This window comes from Chiloscyllium punctatum, chromosome 7 (genome assembly GCF_047496795.1).
Source record: "Chiloscyllium punctatum isolate Juve2018m chromosome 7, sChiPun1.3, whole genome shotgun sequence".
NCBI lineage: Eukaryota > Metazoa > Chordata > Chondrichthyes > Orectolobiformes > Hemiscylliidae > Chiloscyllium > Chiloscyllium punctatum.
The window spans coordinates 36,039,533-36,060,983 of NC_092745.1; the positions used below are offsets into that span (position 1 = coordinate 36,039,533).

Sequence of the window (21,451 nt, forward strand, 5' to 3'; positions counted from 1 at the left end):
TTTCTTTCTGGTTGTGGAAATTGAATAAGTATTTGTATACCTTGTATCTTTCACTGTGTTCCACACCTGCATACACACAACATGGAAGCTGGGGAAAATATAAGCAGTACCACAGTTAGGGGATGGTGTGGGAGTGTTATAAAATAAAACAACAGGAGTGTCAGATATTCTCTTACTTTAAAAAAAATCCAAAGTACACAGAGACAGAGACTGAATCTTCTTCATCTTTATTCCTTTTTCCAGATTGACATTGACAGAAAATAGACTGCAAGTAACAGCCCAGACAGAGGAAGCTGCACAAATTCACTGCCACAATGGAGCTTGAGGCAAAACACTTGTGGAGATTTTCTCAATAACATGAGAATCCTGTCCCTTTAAACAGTGACAAAACCTTAAAATGGAACTGGCGGCTGAGCAGGAAGGAGATCTGGTTTACTGAAGCAGAGACTTCTGGGGTTCACATTGTTTTGTACAGCTGACAGTCTTCAGCACCTTTGAAAGTTTTTACTTGGCATCACAAAACAACACTGTTCCCATCATACACTCCCAGGACAAGGACAACATGAGATTTGACACAGCATAAAACTCTCTCTAACCTGTCCCAGTATCCTGTCTTAACCCCTGAACCTCAGAAGTGTCTCTGAGCCAGTCCTGAGAAGGAAGAGAATTGAAATTCAGTGCTAACAATGACCTTTGACCTGCAAGCTCAGCCCTGTTCTGTTTTAAGTTCTGTCTCCGCTGTGGACTGTCTCAAACTACACACATTCTGATCTCCTGATGCTCTTGCTGAGGGGAGAGGGGAGGGTCACGTGGGTGAGGGCACAGGAGAAGCGAGCGTTGGACTCCCAGTCAGACCCAGAGAGGGTCAGCAGGCTGCTGACACTGTAGGTACTGTCCGAAGCTTGCAGGTAGTTGCTGGTCTGAACCCCGTCCGAAATGACTGCACCGTCCTTCTTCCACTGCACCTCCAGCTCATCGGGATAGAAGTGATTGGCAAGGCACACCAGGGTGGCAGTGCCCTTGGTATTGACCTGCTCTGGGGAGGGGGGCAGCAGGGTCAGCTTGGGCTGAGAGTTCTCACGGCCTGAAAGCCAACAGAAACAATTTTAATCCCTGTCATTCGAAGGGCTTTCAACTCTTCGAACATTAAAAGGCAAAACAATCCATTTGAACATTTGTAGTCAATACCTAACAAACCTGACAAAAGACAAATTGTTTCTTGGGATGTGAGTGTCACTGGCAGGACCAGCATTTATTACCCATCCCTAATTGCCCCTGAGAAAATGATGGTGACGCAGCAGAGAGAGAAGGGACAGTTTTAGACCATCGTTTATAGAATGAATGTGGGCAGCTGGAAGGGCTATCAATGAGGGAGCATTTCAGTAACAGTGATCAGAACACAGTGAGATTGAGAGGAGGGATGGAAATGGAAAACCATGGAGCAAGTGTGAAAGTTTTCATTTGGAAATGAAGCATTTTACTAAATTGTGTGGTGATTTGGTAAAAGTGGACTGGAAACAGCGACTGGACGGGAACTCAGTGTCAGGGCAGTGGAAGGCCTCGAAGGACGAGACAGAGATCGTTCAGAATCTGTTCCCACAAAGATTAAGGATGGGGATGTACAAATCTAGACTCTCAGTCTGGAATGTGTCAAAGCAGGCAGAGTAGGGCAGACCAAACAGGGAAGGTGATCTTCGTTATCTGGTGTTCAATCCTGCAGAAAGTTAAGAGGAGGATAGAAAATGCAGGGGTGAAATTGAACAAGACCAGAGGAAGGCAAAGAGCTGACAGGATAAAATGGAATAATAGAATTGACAGTACAGAAGTAGGCTATTCAACCCATCTCCAAGCCAGTCCCACTCTCCAGACTGATCTCTGTTGCTCTCTAACTTCATCAATTTCAAATATACACACTGAAACCTTCAACAGAATCCACCTCCACCATCCTATCAGGCAGCATGTTCCAAATCTTAACAACTCTCTTCGTAAAGACATTCCTCCCCACCTCACTCCTAGCTGTCTTGCTGACCATCTTGAAATTGTTACCCATAGTTACAGACATACCAACTCATGGAAACGGAATATCCTCCTTAACGCTGTCAAAATTGTTCAAAACAGTGAACAACTCGAAAAGATCACCACTTAATCTTCTCTGCTCAGAGCAGAATAAGCCCAATCTCTCTAAGCTTTCCTTGTATCGAAAATCCCTCATTCCTGGTATTATTCCAATAAAACTCCTTTGAACACTCTCCAGGGTTTTAATATTGTTCTTTAAATAAGGTGCTCAGAACTGAACACAATCCTCCAAATCTGGACTGATCAGTGATTTATAGAGGTGGAGCATCAGTTCCTTGCTTTTACACATTATTCTCTAATTTAAAACCCACAGATCCTGTAAGCTTTTCACTAACAATGCAATACGGGGTTAGAAGATAAAATATGAGATGATGAAATGCCAGCTGGCAATATAAAAGAAGACTGCAAGACTGTTTTTTTTTGTTGAAATATAAAAGCTAAAAGGAATGCAAGGCTGGATGTTGGACTGCTGGAAAATGAGGCTGGAGAAGTACTAATGGGGAACAAAGAAATGGCAGAGGATCTGAATAGTGCCTTTACATCAGTCTTCATGCTGGAAGACACCAGTAGTATACCAGAACTTAAAGAGATTCCGGGGCAGAGATGAGAGTAATGGTTATCACTGGGGAGAAGGTGCTGGGGATTCTGAAAGTTCTGAGATGGATAAGTTAACAGGACTGGATAGACTACACCCCAGAGTTTGAAGGAGATAGCCGAGCAGATTGTGGAGAAATTGATGGTGATCTTTCAGGAATCACTGGAGTCAGGGAGACTCCAAGAGGACTTTAAAATTCTTAATGTAACGCTCCTGTTTCAGAAAGGAGTGAAGCAGAAGATGGGAAATTATAGGCTGGTTAGTCTGACCTCAGTCATGAGTGAGATTGTAGACTTCAGTTTAAGGTTGAGATTGCAGGGGAGTTGGAAGTGCACAGTCAGGTCGGGCTGTGTCAGCATGGCTTCATCAAGGTGAGGCCTGACAAATCTGTTCGAATTCTTGGAGGAAGGAATGAACAAGTTAGATAAACGAGAACCAGTGGACATGATCTATTTGGATTTACAGACAGAATTTGACAAAGTGACATACAGGAGGCTACTGAAGAAGAGATGAGCCCATGGTGTTAGGAGCAAGGCCTTGGCATGGATAGAAGATTGGCCGCCTGGCAGAAGGCAGAGAGTGGGATAAAAGGATCTTTTTCAGGATGGCAACCGGTACACTAGTGTGGTTCTGCAAAGGTCCATGCTGGGACTACAGCTCTTCACCAAAAATGAATTATTAATTAATGATCTGGACAAAGGATTTGATGGCATTGCTGCCAAATCTGCAGGCAACCCAAAGAAAAGTGGAGGGACAGGTCGTGTTAAGGAAGTGGAGAAGCTGACGAAAGAGTTGATCAGGCTCAGAGAGTTGACAAAGGAGTGGCAGATGGAATACAGTGTGGGAAAGTGTGAGCTTATGCACTTTAGTAAGAAGGATAAAGGCATAGACTGTTTTCTAAATGAGGAAAGTATTCAGAAATCTGAATCACAAAGGGACTAAGGAGTCATAATCAGGTTTTTCTCAACGTTAGCATGTTGGTTAAATTGGCAGTTAGGAGCACAAATGCAATGTCAGCATTCATTTCCAGAAAGCTAGAACACAAGAAAAGAGATGTACTGCAGAACACAATTCATTTATTGTGAGTAGTTTTGGGCCCTGTATATAAGGAAAAATGTGCAGGCATTGTAGGGTGTACAGAAGAGTTTTACAAAAATGATCTTGGGGATGAAGGGCTTATCATATGAGGAACAGTTGAGGACTCGATGGAGTTTAGAAGGATGAGGGGAATCTCATTGAAACTTACAGAATACTGAGAGATCTGTCTCGAGTGGACGCGGAGAAGATGTTTCCAACAGGGGAAGAGACCGGGACATGACCGCACAGCCTCAGAGTGAAGTGAAGACCCTTTTGAACTGAGATAAGGAGGAATTCCTTCTGCCATAGGGTTGTGAATCTATTGAACTCACTGCTGCAAAAAGATATGGAGGCCCTTTCATTGAGCATACTTCACACAGAGGTAGCTAGGATCTGAATGCTTCCCACCATGAGAGCAGGAAGTGTGGTCAGTGACAGCAGTTGGAGCACCGGGTTTCGGAGCTGGAGCAGCAGCTGGTGTCAGTGCGGAGCATCCGTGAGGCTGAGAGCTCCATGGAGAGCATGTTTCTAGATATGGTCACTCTGCAGTTTCAGAGTATACAGGGAGAGAGGGAATGGGGGAGCAGCAGACAGTCCAAGAGGACCAAACAGCTAGTACAGGAATTCCCTGAGTGCATCCCACTCTCCAACCAAGATTCACTTCAGAATCCTGATAAGAATGATTGTTCATCTGGGGAGTGCAGCCAGAGCCAAGTCCATGGCACCACCGCGGCGGGGGGGGGGGGCTCAGCTGTACAGGGGGGCACAGGGAAGACTGTGAGGGGAGATTCGATAGTGAGGGCAATCAATAAGTGTTTCTGCAGCTGTAAATGAGAATCCAGGATGGTGTGTTGTCTCCCTGGTGCCAGGGTCAAGGATATCACTGAGTGGCTGCACAGCACCCTGAGGGGAGAGGGGGAACAGGCAGCAATCGTGGTCCACATCAGTCCCAGTGATAGAGGGAGAAAAGGGATATGGTCCTGCAGTCAGAATTTAGGGAGTTCGGGAAAGAATTAGGAGCAGGTACTAAAAGGTAGGAATCTCCAGATTATTTCCAGTGCTTCCTTGCAAGTGAGATTAGGAACTGAAGGATAATTCCAGTGACTGTGGGGATGGAGAGAGGATACAGGATGGAGGATCTTTGATTCTTGGGACACTAGGACTGGGTCAGGGGGAGACGGGACTTGAAGAGAACAGATGGATTGCTCCTGAACAGAGCTGGGACAGATTTCCTTGTGGGGTAATTTGTTAGTGTTATTGGAGAGGATATAAACGAATTTGGCAGGGCTATGGAAACCAGGATGTAACATCAGAGACGAACACCAAGGACCACAGAATCCTCAGTGCAGTCTATAGGTCACCAAGCAGTGGGCTGGATGCAGATGAATAAATCTCCAAGGAACTTACAGGGAAGTGGAAACATGACTGAGTTATTATAATGGGGGACTTAATTATCTGAATATAGCCTGTGATTGGAGCAGCGTCACAGGCAGAGCTTGGCCATGATTGTGGGAGTGTGTTCAGGTGAATTTTCTCCAGTTGTGTGTTTCCAATCCAATGAGAAAGGAGGCTCTGCTCAACCTGGATTTTGGGAATGAGGAGGCTCAAGTAAATCAAGTGTCAGTGAGAGGACATTTAGGGAAGAGTGATTATTGTATCACAAAGTTTAGGGAGACAGTGGAAAAGAACAAAGACCATTCGGGGGTCAAAATGACCAAATGGGGAAATCACCAACTTCCATGGGGTAAGGACACATCATCTCTGAATAAACTAAGGTCAAAGGTTGGCAAGAAATTCCTGAGGTGAATAATATGGGGTATAGATCAGCAACAGTCAAAGTATACTTAAGGGAGGGCAAGCAATCCCTGAGCCCTTTTGAGGGCAGAAGTAGAAGAATTAAAGTGAATAAAAAGGAGATTTTAAGAAGGGGAGTAGAGGCAACCCTGGTAATCACAGACCAGTGAGCCTTACTTCGGTCGTGGGTAAGTGTTGGAAAAATTTCTAAGAGATAGGATTTATAATCATCCAGCGAGAAATAAGTTGATTTGGAAAACTCAACATGGTTTTGTGAAGGGTGGGTCGTGTCTCACAAACCTGATTGAGTTCTTTGAGATGGTGACCAAACAGGGGGAATGAGGGTAAAGTGGTTGATGTGATGTATATGAATTTCAGTAAGGCATTTGACAAGGTTCCCCACAGTAGGCTATTGCACAAAATACAGAGGCATGAGATTGAAGGTGATTTAGTGGTTTGGATCAGAAATTGGCTTGCTGAAAGAGGACAGAGGGTGGTGGTTGATGGGAAATGTTCATCCTGCAGTTCAGTTATTAGTGGTGTACTACAAGGATCTGTTTTGGGGTCATCGTTGATTGTCATTTTTATAAATGAGCTCGATGAGGGTGCTGATGGATGGGTTAGTAAATTTGCGAATGACACTGAGGTCAGTGTAGTTGTGGATAGTGCCGAAGGATATTATAGATTACACAGGTATATAGATAAGCTGCAGAGGTGGTCTGAGAGGTGACAAATGGAGTTTTATGTGGAGAAGTGTGAGATAATTCATTTTGGAAGGTGCAATAGGAATAAAGAGTATTGGGCTAATGGTAAGATTCTTGGTAGTTTAGGTGACCAGAGAGATCTCGGTGTCCATATACATAGATTCCTGAAAGTTGCCACCCAGGTTGATGGGATTGTTAAGAAGGCGTAAGGTGTGTTAGCTTTTATTGGCAGAGTGATTGAGTTTCGGAGCCATGAGGTCATGTTGCAGCTGTACAAAACTCTGGTGCGGCCGCACTTGGGGTATTGCCTATAGTTCTGGTCACAGCATTATCAGAAGGATGTGGAAGCTTTGGAAAGGGTTCAGAGGAGATTGACTAGGATGTTGCCTGGTATGGAGGCAAGGTCTTATGAAGGAAGGGTAAGGGACTTGAGACTGTTTTCATTAGAGAGAAGAAGGTTGAGAGATGACTTAATTGAGACATACAAGATAATCAGAGGATTAGAAAGGGTGGACAGTGAGAGACTTTTTCCCCAGATGGTGATGGATAGCATGAGGGGACATTGCTTCAAATTGAGGGTTGATGGATATAGGACAGATGTCAGAGGTAGCTTCTTTATTCAGAGAGGATTAGGGGAGTGTAATGCACTGCCTGCAACAGTAGTATATTTGCCAACTTTAAGGGCATTGAAATGGTTATTGGATAAACATGTGGAATGAAAATAGAATAATGTGGGATAGATGGGCTTCAAATTGGTTCCACACTTCGGTGCAACATCGAGGGCTGAAGGGCCTGTACTGGGCTGTAATGTTCTATGTTCTGTGTTCTTTGAATAATAAAAGGGCAAAAGATTAGCTGGGGACAGAATAGGGCCCCTTAAGGATAAATGAGGTCACATATGTGTGGGCCCAGAGAAGACAAGTGAGATCCTAAAGGGATATTTCATGAATGTATTTACTGGGGAGAAAGACATGAAAGCTCGGGAACTCAGGGAAATAAATAACAATGTCTTGACAAGAATCCCCATTTCAGAAGAGGAGATCTTAAAATGCATAAATTTGATAAATCTGATCTATGACTCTAAGTGTATCCCAGGACATTGTGAGAAGCTAGAGAAGAGATTGCCTGTGTCCCTTGCTGAGGAATTTGTATTATCAACAGCCAGGGGTCAGGTGCTGTCTGATTCGAGGGTGGCTAATGTTGTTCCATTATTGAGGAACAGCTGTGAGGAAAAGCTAATGAACTACAGGCCAGTGAGTCTAACACCAGTGGTGTGTAAGGTGTTGGAAGGAATTCTGAGAGACAGCATCTACATGCATTTGGAAAGGCAAGGACTGATTTGGGATCGTCAGCATGGCGGTTTTTTTGTGGAAACTTGTGCTATTGTTGTTCAATATTTATATAAATGATTTGGATGTGAAGAAAGGATGAATCGTTAGTACATCTGTGGAAGACACCAAAATTGGTAGCACAGTGGACACTGAAGAAGGTTATCTGAGAGCACAATGGGATCCTGATCAACTGGGCCATTGGGCCGAGAAATGGCAGATGGAGTTTAATTCAGATAAATGCAAAGTGCTGCATTTTGGTAAGACAGAGGAGATAGGTGAGATCTCAAACGAATATTTTTGTGGCTGTGTTTACTGTGGAGAACAACATGGAAGCTAGGGAACTTGGAAAAATCTCTGGGACCTGGTCAGGTGTATCCCAGAATACTGTGGGAATCTAGGAAAGAGATTGCTGGGCCCCTTGCTGAGATATTTGTGTCATCAACAGCCACGGGTGAGGAGCTAGAGAACTGGAGAGGTTCCTGACAGCCATTATTTCAGAAAGGCTGTCAGGAAAAGCCAGGGAAATATAGACAAGTGAGCCTGATGTCAGTGGGGGATACGTTTTTTGAGGGGATTCTGAAGGACTGAGATTTATTGAAGCAGCGGCAAAGAAGATTGATAAAGGCAGACATTTTCAACATGGACTTCAGCAAAGCATTTCACAAGATTCCACATGGTACACAGATTAGAAAGGTTCGATCACATGGGATCCAGGGGATCCATTTGGATATAAAATTGGCTTGAAGATAGGAGACAAAGAATGGTGGCAGAGAGCTACTTTTCAGACTGGGGGTCTGTGACCAGTGGTATGAAACAAGGATTGATGCTGGGTCCACTGACTTTTGTAATTTGAAAGCATGGTTTGGATGTGAATGTAGGTGGTACAATTAGTGAGTTTACTAACAGTGTATATTACACTATGCAGTCTATAGAAAAGAAGATTATTTCAGAGTACAGCAGGACCTTGATCAGATAAGGCAATGGGTGGAGGAGTGGCAGATGTGTTCCGATATAGAGTAAGTGAGATGCTGCATTTTGGAAAGCCAACCCACGGAGAACCCATACAGTGAATTGGAGGGCCCTGTGGAGTGTTGCTGAGCAAGGTGTTGTTCATCTGTTGCTGGGACTGGTGGGTTTGGGCTATCTGGAGAAACCAAAGGTCATTCCAGTGGTGAGGAATGTCAGTGATGAAGGTGGATTGGAGAAGTTGGGACTGTCTTCCTTGGAGAAGAGAAGGCTGAGAGGAGGTTTGTTCAAGGAATTCAGCATCACGAGGAGTTTGGATACAGTAAATAGAAAGAAAATGTTCCCAATCGGGAAAAAGTTTGAGTGTGAGAGGCCACAGATTGAAAGTAATTGTTCAAAGAAACAAAAGTAAAATGAAGAAAAATAATTTTCAGCCAGTGAGTGGTTAAGGTGTGGAATGCGCTGCCTGAGAGTGTGGTGGAGGCAGCTTCAATTGAAACATTCCAAAGGGAATGAGACTGTTATTTGAAAAGGAACAATGTTCAGGGTGACAGGGAGAAGGCAGGAAAATGACAATCAGTCATTGCTCATTTAGAGCTGGTCCAGACAGGATGGGCAGAATGGTCTCCTTGTGCACTGTAACAATTCTGTGATTGCGTGGTTGAGTAGAGTTAAAGCTGGGTGAGGTGGGAGCTCGGTGTCTCACTGTGCTGCTGCTGCTGCTGCTGCTGCTGCTGCTGCTGCTGCTGCTGAGGTCAGTGAGATCAGAGACTGGGACAGGGAGCCAGAGCTCACATCAAACTCTGCCCGTGTCCGTCACACTGAGACTGGCAGGAGGCTACTCACTGATTTCACTCCATGCTGCAGGAATGGGCCCACAGGCTGCAAATGGGCAGAGCTCCTCCACACAGTGAGTATAACTGCTGCTTCAAGGGGGCAATGGAACTAAAGAAATACAGCTGGACCCCTGTTAGACACAGTGCTCCTCAATCAAGCATTTCATTCACTGAAGCTCCCCACTAACACCTTCAACAATTGGAGGGTGGTACAATTGCAACATTGAAGAGGCATTTGGATGGATTATGAATAGGAAGGATTTGGAGGGATATGGCCAAAATACAAAGTACTTTCCAAAGTACAAAGGGATCTGGGAGTGCTAGTCAAGGATTCTCTAAAGGTAAACATGCAGGTTGAGTCCATGATTAAGAAAGCGAATGCAATGTTGTAATTTATCTCAAGAGGGTTGGAATATAAAAGCACTGCTGTGCTACTGAGACTTTATAAAGCTCTGGTTAGGCCCCATTTGGAGTATTGTGTCCAGCTGTGGGCCCCACACATCAGGAAGGACATACTGGCACTGGAGCGTGTCCAGCGGAGGTTCACACGGATGATCCCTGGAATGGTAGGTCTAACATATGAGGAATGGCTGAGGATCCTGGGATTGTATTCACTGGAGTTTAGAAGATTAAGGGGAGATCTAATAGAAACTTACAAGATTATACATGGCTTGGAAAGGGTGGACGCAAGGAAATTGGTTCCGTTAGACGAGGAGACTAGGACCCGTGGACACAGCCTTAGAATTAGAGGGGGTAAATTCAGTCCAGAAATGCGAAGACATTTCTTCAGCCAGAGAGTGGTGGGCCTGTGGAATTCATTGCCGTGGAGGGCAGTGGAGGCCGGGACGCTAAATGTCTTCAAAGCAGAGATTGATAAATTCTTGATGTCACAAGCAATTAAGGGCTACGGGGAGAATGCGGGTAAGTGGAATTGAAATGCCCATCAGCCATGATTGAATGGCAGAGTGGACTCGATGGGACAAATGGCGTTACTTCCACTCCTATGCCTTTGGTCTTATGATCTTATGGGCTGGGTGCTAGCAGGTCGGACTAGATTGGATTAAGATATCTGGTCAGCATGGATGGGTTGTACCAAAGGGTCTGTTTCCATGCTGTACATCGCTATGACTTTATGACTCTATAATTCAGCATTTGTGTTTTAGAAAGTTTCAGTGCTTAATAACAGAGGATTGGGGTTAACTTACTCAGTCTGAGCTTGGTTCCTTTACCGAACGTGTACCACAGTGAGAGCTCCCAGTGCAGAAGCTGTACAAAAACCTCTTCTCTCTGCTTCCCTCCATCACTCTCACCCTCTTCCTGTCCGTCTCTCATTCACCCTCAGCCTCTCCCTGCCCCTCTGTGTCTCTCCCTCATTCATGTCTTTCTTTCTCTCTGTTTGTCTCATTCTGTTTCTCTCTCTGGGCTGTGTCCAGCTGGGCTCGGACGGTTTGTGAACTTTATTTATCGATGTTAAATCTTGTAGCTGCTCTTCACATGTGGCCATGGAGTGTAAGAGGGAAACTTGAGGCCTTAAGTGAGCGGTGGACACCACAGGGATTGGAGTGTGTTGTGGACAGTGACAATCCCTGCATGGGGTAATTTGTTCAGTTTCATTTATATCTAACTATGTGTATTGTTGGTGGAGGTAGGGTTGTGTGTCCATTATTACATGCAACATGTAATTTTGAATGTATCAATACAGGAGGTGGTGCTGTGTGTACTGAGGTTTTTATACGGCTCTGTATCACTGGGAAGGTCTGGTGTAACGCTGCATACAGTAATAGTCAGCGACATCCTCATTCTGAACGTTGCTGATTGTCAGGGTGAAACTGGTCCCTGATCCACTGCCGATGAATCGCTTGGAGACTCCTGTGAATCGAGTTGTTGCACCATAGATCAGGAGAGAGGGTTTCTGACCTTCTCGCTGCTGGTACCAAGCAAGGTAGCTGCTAATGTCTTCGCGGGCCGTACAGGTGATGGTTGCGGTCTGGCCCAGTTCCACTGACAGCGCCGGGGGAGACTGGGTCATGGTGATGTCCCCATTGATACCTGAGGGGTCAGAGAGAAACACAGTGAAGTCAGAACTGTAACAGAAAGAGCCTGTCAAATGAGAGATTGTTGGAGACACTGAGCATTCCTCTGGTTTCAGCATTTTCCCTTCAACCACAAATCAGTGGAATTGGAATGAAATGGAGAGCAGCTAAAGATTCAAGGTGGAAGGAGAGAGATTTGTACCTGAGATGCAGAATGCCAGGGGCCAGATCAGCTGGATGTGTGAAATCATGGTGTGTGCTCCTGTCCCTGTGCCTGGTTCCTTATAAACTCTCCCTTCACTGGGCTCTGCTTTATAAAGCTGCAGCCTGTGAGAGTCTGACTGGGTGTTCCTCAGTATGTAAATGGCATCAGACAGAGAGAGCCACGTCAGCCCTGCACTCTCACTCTCTCTCTGTCTGTCTCAGAGAGTCATTGATGTGAACAGCTCTGAATGAGTCCATTTGGCCCATTGTGTCTGTGCTAGACAACAAAGACCTTGACAAACTAATCCCATTTTCCCGCTCTTGTTCCATCGTCCTGGAAGCTACAGCAACACAAGTGATTATCTAAACCCTGCTCCAATGTCATGAGAGTTTGTGACTCAACCATCCTTTCAGACAGTGAGTTCCAGAATCCTACCACCCTCTGGGTGAAAACATTTTGCCTCAACTCTCCTCTCATTCTCCAACTCCACTGGGCCGAGACTCACTCGAGTTCGGAAGGATAAAAGGGGATCTGATTGATATGTATAATATTCTAACAGAGCTGGACAATGAGGAGGTTTCCCCTGGTTGGGAATTCTGGAACCAGGGGACCCAGACTTGGGGGATACAAGGTTGACCATTTAGGGCTGAGATGAGGAAACATTTCTTCACTCTGAGGATAGTCAACCTGTTAAATTCTGTACCTACAATGCAGACGGCTATGGAGGAGAGGGAATTGAATGTATTTCAGGTTATTGTTTTGCCTCTTCACAGCATGAAGGGAATGGGGAGGAATCAGGAATATGGCTTTGAGATGGAGGATCAGCCATGAGACAGACTAATGCCTGGTCAATGTGAATGACAGAGCAGACTCAAAGGGCCGAATGGCCTACTCCTGCTTCTAGTTTCTGTGTTTCTGTGTCTGTGTTACCTTCAGTTTCTGACCCTGGTTTTTGACTCCTCTACTCATATAAAAACTGCCTTCCTGTCGAATCGATCTTTGCCCCTCGTAATCTTATAGTCCTCTGTCAGGTCTCTTTTCAACCTTCACTGCTCCAAGGAAAACAACCCCTGTCTTTCCAATCTTTCCTCATCACTCAGACCCTACAGCCCAGGCAGCATCCTGGGAAATCTCTGCACCTTCCCGAGTACAATCATTTCCTTCCCACAATGTGGCGCCCAGATGCTGTCTCTCTCTTTTTATCACTTTCTCTCTTTATCACTCCCTCTCTTCCCATTCTGTCTCACATCTGCCAACTCTTTCTTTCTGTCTCTCTCTTTGCACTCTTAATCTCTCCCATCCTCTCTCTCTCTCTCTCTCTCTCACACACACACACACACACACACACACACACACTTTCAACCCTACCGTCTCTCTCTTGATTCCCTTCACTCTTGGTCTCACATCTCCTGGTCTCTTTCTGTCTCTCTCTCCGTCCCTCTCAGTCACGCTGTCTCCCACTCTATTTCTCTCCCCATATCCTTCAACCTCATCATCTCTACTTCCAGGTCTGCATCTCTCTCACTCCCTCCACACATCTCACATTATTGCAGACACACTACCCTCTCTCCCTCTCTCTCACACACACACACTCTCCCTCCAACCCTCATTCTGTCTCTCTTCCCTCTCTTTCTCACAGTATCCCAGGTGGTGACAGTTAATTGCAGGGCAAATTTCCCTCTGCTCTGGCCCACTAATGGATGTTAACCCTTGACCCCAGAAGCATGTCTTCTCCAGGACTAAGTCCCCATTTTCCACATTGACCAGGCATTAGCCTGTCTCATGATGATGGACAGATTCTTGTTAAACAATGGGCAGTTCTGTGTTGTTGGCCTGTTCTCACTGAGGATTGGTTTGGACACAAACCTCATTCCATGAAGGCCCAGCAGAGAGAGGAGATCTTCAGGCCATCAGTGTAAGCTGGAAGGACAGGACAGGTTCTGACCCACTGACACATCCCGTCCATTCACAACATGACCTAATCCCTTCCCTTCTCCTTCCCCTTCCACGGTCAGGTTCTGGGTCAGGGTGTTTTACTGGGATGAGGTCAGGACCATCACACAATTACAGCGGAAAGGAACTGAGCCCCACACCCACCATGGTGTCCATGGTGCACTGGACTATCCAATGGAGACCAGTAAACATAGGCCTCCTTCCCACTGAATGTCCAGCAGAGACCAGTATATATGGATCTCCATTCCATTGGATCATCCAATACATATCAGTAAACATAGACCTCCATTACACTGGGCCCTTCAACAGATACCAGTAATCACAGGCCCCCAGCCCACTGGATGCTCTAATAGACTCCAATAAACATGGGTCACCATCTCACAAGACACTTCAGTAGAGGCCAGTAAACTCGGTCCTTCTTTGCCCTGGACCTTACAATGGAGACCAGTAGACATGCATCCTGTTACCACTGTATCTTCCAATAGAGACCAGTAAATATGGGCGTTCTTATCACTGCACCCTCCAGTATCTGAGCTTCAAACCCCACATCCCCTCCATCACTACGTCAGCCCCTTGACTGCAGAAACCCTTATGCCTGTTCATCCCACCTCCTAATTCCATAATTCCGGTGTCCTCTCTCACCTTTCTTCCACCCACTCCATAAAGCCCAACTGTCTGAAATGGAGTCGTCCCTTCCCTGTCTCACACCAAGGAGGAAATGGGCAGATATTTACTGAGTAATGGGTTAAAGGATGATGGAGAGTGGGCAGGAAAGTGGAGTTGAGGCTGAGACGGGATCAGCCATGATTGTATTAAATGGTGGAGCGGGCTCGAGGGGCTGAATTGCCTGCTCCTGCTCCTAGTTCTTATGTTCTTCCACCACCCTCCCCCATTCCTCATACTGCAAGTTTGTGCAACATCCTGGAATGTTTTGGACATTGAAGGTGTGATGTGAATTCAAGATTTGCGTTGGATTAATGTGGGGAAAGAATTATGCAGGGACTGTGATAGCTCCTGCAGTTGAATATCCTGCTGGCAGGCTTCGGCCTTCCACATACAGAAAGGGAAAGTCGGGGAAGTCAGAATGTGATGTTGGGATTCATGGCACTGTCTCCCAGCAATGTGGTTGACCCTTAACTGCCCTCTGAAATGGCTGAGCAAGGCTCTCAGTTGTATCAATTGTGACGACATCTCAACAAAGAAATGAAACCAAACGGACTGCCTGGCATCAATCTTGACACAGTAAAGGTATTGACAGAAACAACCCTGTCTTCCCTGCTCCATCCTCCTTACTGACATCTGGGGGCAAGTGCCAAATTCAGGAGAGCTGTCTCACAGACTAGTCATGCAACAGCCTGACACAGTCATACTCACAGAACCATACCTTACAGACAATGTCCCAGACACCGCCATCACTGTCCCGCATGTGTCCTGTCCAACCAGAAAGGCAGACCCAGGAGAGCTGATGACACATTGGTCTCCAGCCAGGAGGGAGTTACCCTGAAAGGCCTCAAAGTTGACTCCAGACCCCATGAAGTCTTATGACCCCAGGTTAAACATGGACGAGGAAACCTCCTGGTGATTACAAGATATCTTGCTCCCTCAGCTGATGAATTGGTCTCCTCCCTCAGCTGATGAATTGGTCCCCTCCATGTTGAACAGCATTTGGAGGAAGCACTGAGGGTGGTGACAGGCACAGACTTTACGCTGGGTGTGGGATTTCAATGTCCACCACTGAGAGTGGCTTGGCAGCAGCATTTCTGATCGAGCTGGTTGGTTCCTAATGGGCGTAGCTGAGGGACTGGCTCTGCAGCTGGTGGTGAAGGAACCAAAAAGATGGAAAAACGTACTTGACCCCATCCTCACCTCAGCTGTAGATGCATCTGTTCTTGACAGAATTCATAAGAGTGACCATAACATAGTCTTTGTTGAAACAAAGTTTGACTTTCGCATCGAGACTACCCTCCATTTTGGTGTGTGGTACTATCTATCTACTATTGGACAGACTCCAAACAGATATTGCAACTCAAGGCAAGAGCATGAATGTGGATCATTGCCAATAAGTGCACAATCTCAACGTCTCATATACAGAAACAGTCCATGTTCAAATGCAGCAATATCTGCACAATACCCAGGTTTCATCTGAGAAGCAACATTTCCCATTGGTGCCATGCAAATGCCAGCCAATGACCATCAGCAATAACAGACAATCTAGCTATCGCCCCTTGACAGTCAATGCTATCACCGTCACTGAATCCCCACTGTCAACATTTTGTGGTACCATTGACCAGAAACTCAACTGGACTCACCACAGAAACAGAATGATTACAAGAGCAGATTAGAGGCAAGGAATACTGTATCGAGTAATTCACCTCCGGATTCCCCCAAAGCCTGTCAACCAAGTCAGGGGTGTGATCGAATACTCCCCACTTGCCTGGATGGGTGCAGCTTCAACAACATTTATAGATTGATAGTGTCATAGAGTCATACAGCACAGAAACAAACCCTTTAGCCAAACTTTTACATGCTGACCAGGTGTTCTGAAGTGAACTAGTCTCATTTGCATTTGGCCCATATCCCTCTCATCGATTCCTGTCTATGTCTATTGTATCCTATGTCTTTCTTATCCACTCAAAAAGTTTGATACCATCCAGAGCAAAGCAGCCTGCTTGATTGGCATCACATCCACTCTCACCATCACCGATGCTCAGTAGCAGCAGATATCGACAAGATGCACTGCAGAAACTCACCAAAGATCCTCAGATAGCACCTTCCAAACCCTTGGACAAAAATAGAAATTGCAGGAAAGCTCAGCAGGTCTGGCAGCATCTGGGGAGAGAAATCAGAGTTAACATTTTGGATCAAGCATGAAATATTAATTCTGATTTCTCTCCACAGATACTACCAGACCTGCTGAGCTTTTCCAGCAATTTCTATTTTTGTCTCGGATTTACAGCATCTGCAGTTCTTTTGGTTTCCTTCCAAGCCCACGTCCACTTCCATTTAGAACAATAGCAGCAGGTACATGGGAACACTATGAGCTACACATTTCCCTCAAAAAAAATAGCATCCTGACTTGAAAATATATTGCTGTTCCTTAACTGTTGCTGGGTCAAAATGCTGGCATTCCCTCCCAAGAACATTGTAGGTCAACTTACAGCTTATGGACTATAAAGATTCAAGAAGGCAGCTTCCCATCACCTTTGGGATGGTACGGTGGCTCAAATGTTTAGCACTGCTGCCTCACAGGTTCGATTCCAGCCTCGGTCAACTGTCTGTGTAAAGTTTTCATATTCTCCCCGTGTCTGCATGGGTGTCCTCCCACAATCCAAAGATGCGCAGGCCATATTAAATTGCTTAGAATGTTAGGTGCATTAGTCATGAGTAATGGATCTGGTGGGTTACTCTTTGGAGGGTCGCTGTGGAGTTGTTGGGCCGAAGGGCCTGTTTCCGTATTGAAGGGAATCAAATCTAAAATCCTCAAGGGCAACTAGGACAGGGTAAAAAATGCTGGCCCAGCCTTTGAGGCCCACTTCCCACGAGTAAATGTACAAAACCAAATGAAGTGTCCCTCAGGAGGGGAGAGGGAATGTTCAGGGTCCTGAGCTCCATTTCCCAGCCCAGGCAGTTTGTCTCCCAATGAATGAATGAGATGCCAATTTGGAACCCAGCTTCAGGGCAGTCTCATTCTGTGGCCCCAGGTCCATAAGTGGGAATTGGAGATTGAGCTGAAAAGGAAAGATATGCTGGGTTATGGGGAGAGGGAGGAGCAGTGGGACTAATTGGGTCATTCAAAGGCATGATGGGCTGAATGGCCTCGTCCTGTGCTGTAAGATTCCAGGGAGTTCAGACAATTCACAGTTTTCTTCCGACTCAGTTACAAATGTCCAGCTGCTCTGAGCTCCTTCTTTCACTTCCTCTATTGGTGAAGTTTCAACCTTGCAATCTGACAGTCTTTGCAGTTATTTTTTACACTGGGGCTTTCTGCTGTGGTCAGAATCTCTAATAATAAGTGTCCAAGCAGTGACAATCACAGCAGCTAAGAGCAGTCAGGACTGAGGAGCCAGGTTCACTGGGAAACACATTGGGAAGATCAAAGCCATCCTCTTCAGCTCCCGGTACAAACTCCATCCCTCTCCCTGAGCACTGTCTGCTGCTCAACCAGACTCTTTACAATTTTAGCCTCATCTTTGAGGCTGATTAGAGCCCCATATCCTCCACATCACAAAGATCAGCCACTGAAAATCTCAGCAATGTCATGGGGACTCCAAACATGACCATTCCAATGATATCCTGGTTATAAATCATACAACACCAGGTTATAGTCCAACAGGTTTATTTGGAAGCACTAGCTTTCGGAGCACTGCTCCTTCATCAGGTGGTTGTGGAGAATAAGATTGTAAGACACTGAATTTATAGGAAAAGTTTTCAGTGTGATGTCACTGGAATTATATATTGAAAAAGACCCGATTGTTTGTTGAGTCTCTCACCTTTTAGAATGATCATGTTAGTTTCAGTTTTTTCATATGTAAAACATTTTTTAAAAGTTACATTCTCTACTGAACTTTAACAATTTGTGTCATGTCGGCTCTGATAAGGTATTGAAGGTGTTAACTCCCTGTGAGGTTATCTGTGCCACAATGTTCAGACTGATACTCATTCAAAAAACGGATAGAGAGAATCTTACATGGATTCATGCAGTTTTTGAGCAAAATAAAATGTAATTCTGCAAATACGAATTCACCCCACAACCTTATATGTGTGTGTGTCCGTTTACCTGTGTGTATGTTGTAGAGTGCAATGTTGGAGGTGCTGGTGTTGGGCTGTCGTGTACAAAGTTAAAAATCACAGAACACCAGGTTCTCGTCCAACAGGTTTATTTGGAAGCAGCAGCTGTCGGAGCGCTGCTCCTTCATTAGGTAGCTGTGGAGAATAAGATCTGATTCCATGTTTCTTTTGTGGAACATTCTTAAATGTCTTCCAGAATTCCCTGCAGACAACAGCCCAACTCCAACACTGGCGTCTCCTAATCAATGTTATCCTGGCCCACATCACAACGGCCGATACACCTCAGCTCATCCCAAATTCTGCTGTCAGTATTCGAACTCTCACCAAGTCCCCCACCCCACCCCACCCCACCACGACCACCCCCATCCTCACTGACCGACATAGGCTCCAGGTCCAGCAACACCTCAATTTTCAACTTCTCATCCTTGTTCTCAAATCCCTCCCTGCCCTCCACCCTCCCTATCTCTGTAACCTCCTCCAAGCTGCCTCACTCAGTGTGGTCAGCAATCTTAGAGACATGCCTCTCTGCTTCTTCATCCAAGTCATTGAGAAATATTGTGAGAAGCTGAGGTCCCAGCACAGAATCCTGGGAATACCACAATTGACATCACTCATTGGAAAACACACACATAATCCCCCCTCTCTGTCTCTTAACTCTGGACCCATTCCTGACGCAAGGGAAATGCGTTTCTCAAATTCCATCTGATTCCATGATTTGGAGGTGCCGATGTTGGACTGTCATGTACAAAGTTAAAAATCACAGAACACCAGGTTTTAATCCAACCGGTTTATTTGGAATCACCAGCTTTCAGAGCACTGCTCCTTCATCAGATGGTTGTGGAATGTAAGATCTGACTCCATGTTTCTTTTGTGGAACATTCTTAAATGTCTTCTGGAATTCCCTATTGACAATAGCCATCAACATTCCCTTATATCACCCAATAGGGAGCTCCTAACAAAGTGTAACAAGGTTAGTTAAAGATGTCTGAACCTTTGTAAATCCATGCTGACTCTCGGAATAGTTCATATTTTTCTGTTATTCTGTCTCTAAAAACAGACTCAATCACTTCTTGACAACAAACATTCAACAGAGATGTTCATTGTGAATGAGGTGAGTAAACAGCTAGCACTGACACGAGGGGCTGAATAGCCTCCTCCTGTGCTGGAGCCTCCTCTGTCTCCTTGACAGAAATATTTTACAGATAAAAACTAAAGACCAACAGCAAATTTAAAAATACAAATTAAAAACTCCTCAAGTAATTTCCACATACAGGGCCAGGCGATGTGTCGTAATTGTGCGTTGGGGAAGCTGGTGGACCGCATTGTAGCTCAGAGTGACCACATCTGCAGCAAGTGTTGGTTGCTCAAGGCACTCCAGCTCAAAGTTGATGAGCTGAAGTCTGAGCTTCAAACACTGTGACACATCAGGGAGGGGGAGAGTTTCCTGGGCACTGTGTTTGAGGAGGCAGTCACACCTTGTAGTTTAAATACTTCAAATTATGGCCAGTGGTCAGGGACAGGAGGGTGTGACTATCAGTGAGTAGGTCGATGCAGCCTGGATTTAGCATTGGAGGAGCCTCAGCTCCTTGTCCAACAGGAATGAGGTACTTGCTCCCTGTGTCAATGGATTGTCGGGAGAATGGACAGATGTGGTGTGAGCATTTCGGTGAAAGTGACCAGAACTCCATAAATTTCAAAGTCATTATATAAAGAGATAAAGATGGAGTAGAAATTAAGTGTCTAAACGGGGGGACGGCCAATTTCAGCACCATTAGATAGGCACACACAGGGGGAGGCAATGTCCTCGTGGTATTATCACTGGATTATTAATCCAGAAACTCAGCTAATGTCCTGGGGACCTGGGTCAAATCTTGCCATGGCAGACAGTGGAATTTGAATTCAAGAATGGTTCTGGAATTAAGAGTCTGATGGTGAGTATTGATGTATTGTTGACGATGGGGAAAGCCCATTCAGTCACTAATGTGTTTTAGAGAAGGAAATCTGTCATCCTTACCTGGCCTGGCCTACATGTCACTCCAGACCCCTAGCAATGGGCGGCATGGTGACTCAGTGATTCACACTGCTGTCACACAGTGCCAGGGTCCCGAGTTTGATTCCACCCTCATGGACTGTCTGCGTGGAATTTGCACGTTCACCCCATGTTTACGTGGGTTTCCATCAGATGCTCTGGTTTCCTCCCACAGTTCAAAGATGTGCAAGTTAGGTGGATTGGCCATGCTAAATAACCCATAGTGTTCAGGGATGTGTAGGTTAGGTGCATTAACCATGGGAGATGCAGGGGTAGGGGGATAGGTCTGGGTGGGATGCTCCTCAGAATGTTGGTGTGAACTAATGGCGCTGAATGGCCTGTTTCACACTGTATGGATTCTCTGATTCCATGTGGTTGAATGTTAACTGCCCTATGGGCAGGAAATGCTGGCGTGGCCAGAGATGCCAATATTCTATGAATGAATGAAAGAAAACCACTGCATCATGGTCCAGGAGACCATTCAGGCAGGGGAGCACAAAAAAAAGAGGGGGATTTGATAATGAGGGAGGCTGATAGCATCCTTTGTGAGCAGGATTGAGAGTCCCACATGGTGTGTCGCCTGCCTGGTGCCAAGGTAAGGGGCATCTCAAACTGGGTTTAAAGCTTCGCAGAGTCGGGGGAGGGGGGAGCGGGGAGTGGGGGAGAATCCAGTTGTTCTTGTTGCGTTGGGACCAACAACCTCAGTAAAAATAGGCAAAAGGTCCTACGTGGGCAATATTAGGAAAGATATCAGAAGTATATATCAGATTAAACAGATCGAGAGAAATAAGAAAGAGGTGAATACAGCATCAGGGCTGAGGAACAGATTCCAGTGAATGCACCAAATAAGAATACAAATGCTTGGAATATAAGGAGTAAATTCAATAATCTGCTCGCAGAAATTCAAATTTAAGATTTTGCTGTCGGATCAATTACTGAGATATATTTGCAGAATCATTAGGATTGGGAACTAAATATATCGGGTTAGAAGTTTCACAGGATGGACATGGGGAAATGGCAGAAGAGGTGGAGCAGCTTTATTGATTAGAAACAAAATGACTTCA

The 21,451-nt window shown here is 45.5% G+C and overlaps 1 gene segment (V, D, J or C); it reads right to left on the reverse strand.

The window, feature by feature from the left end:
• Positions 1 to 238: 238 nt before the first annotated feature.
• LOC140479444 (immunoglobulin kappa constant-like) overlaps positions 239 to 21,451 on the reverse strand; it is a 42,227-nt gene continuing 21,014 nt past the window's right edge. Inside the window, 3 exon segments of the C gene segment in view lie at positions 239 to 1,084; positions 11,297 to 11,428; positions 16,321 to 16,399. Coding sequence covers positions 756 to 1,084; positions 11,297 to 11,428; positions 16,321 to 16,399 — 540 coding nt within the window.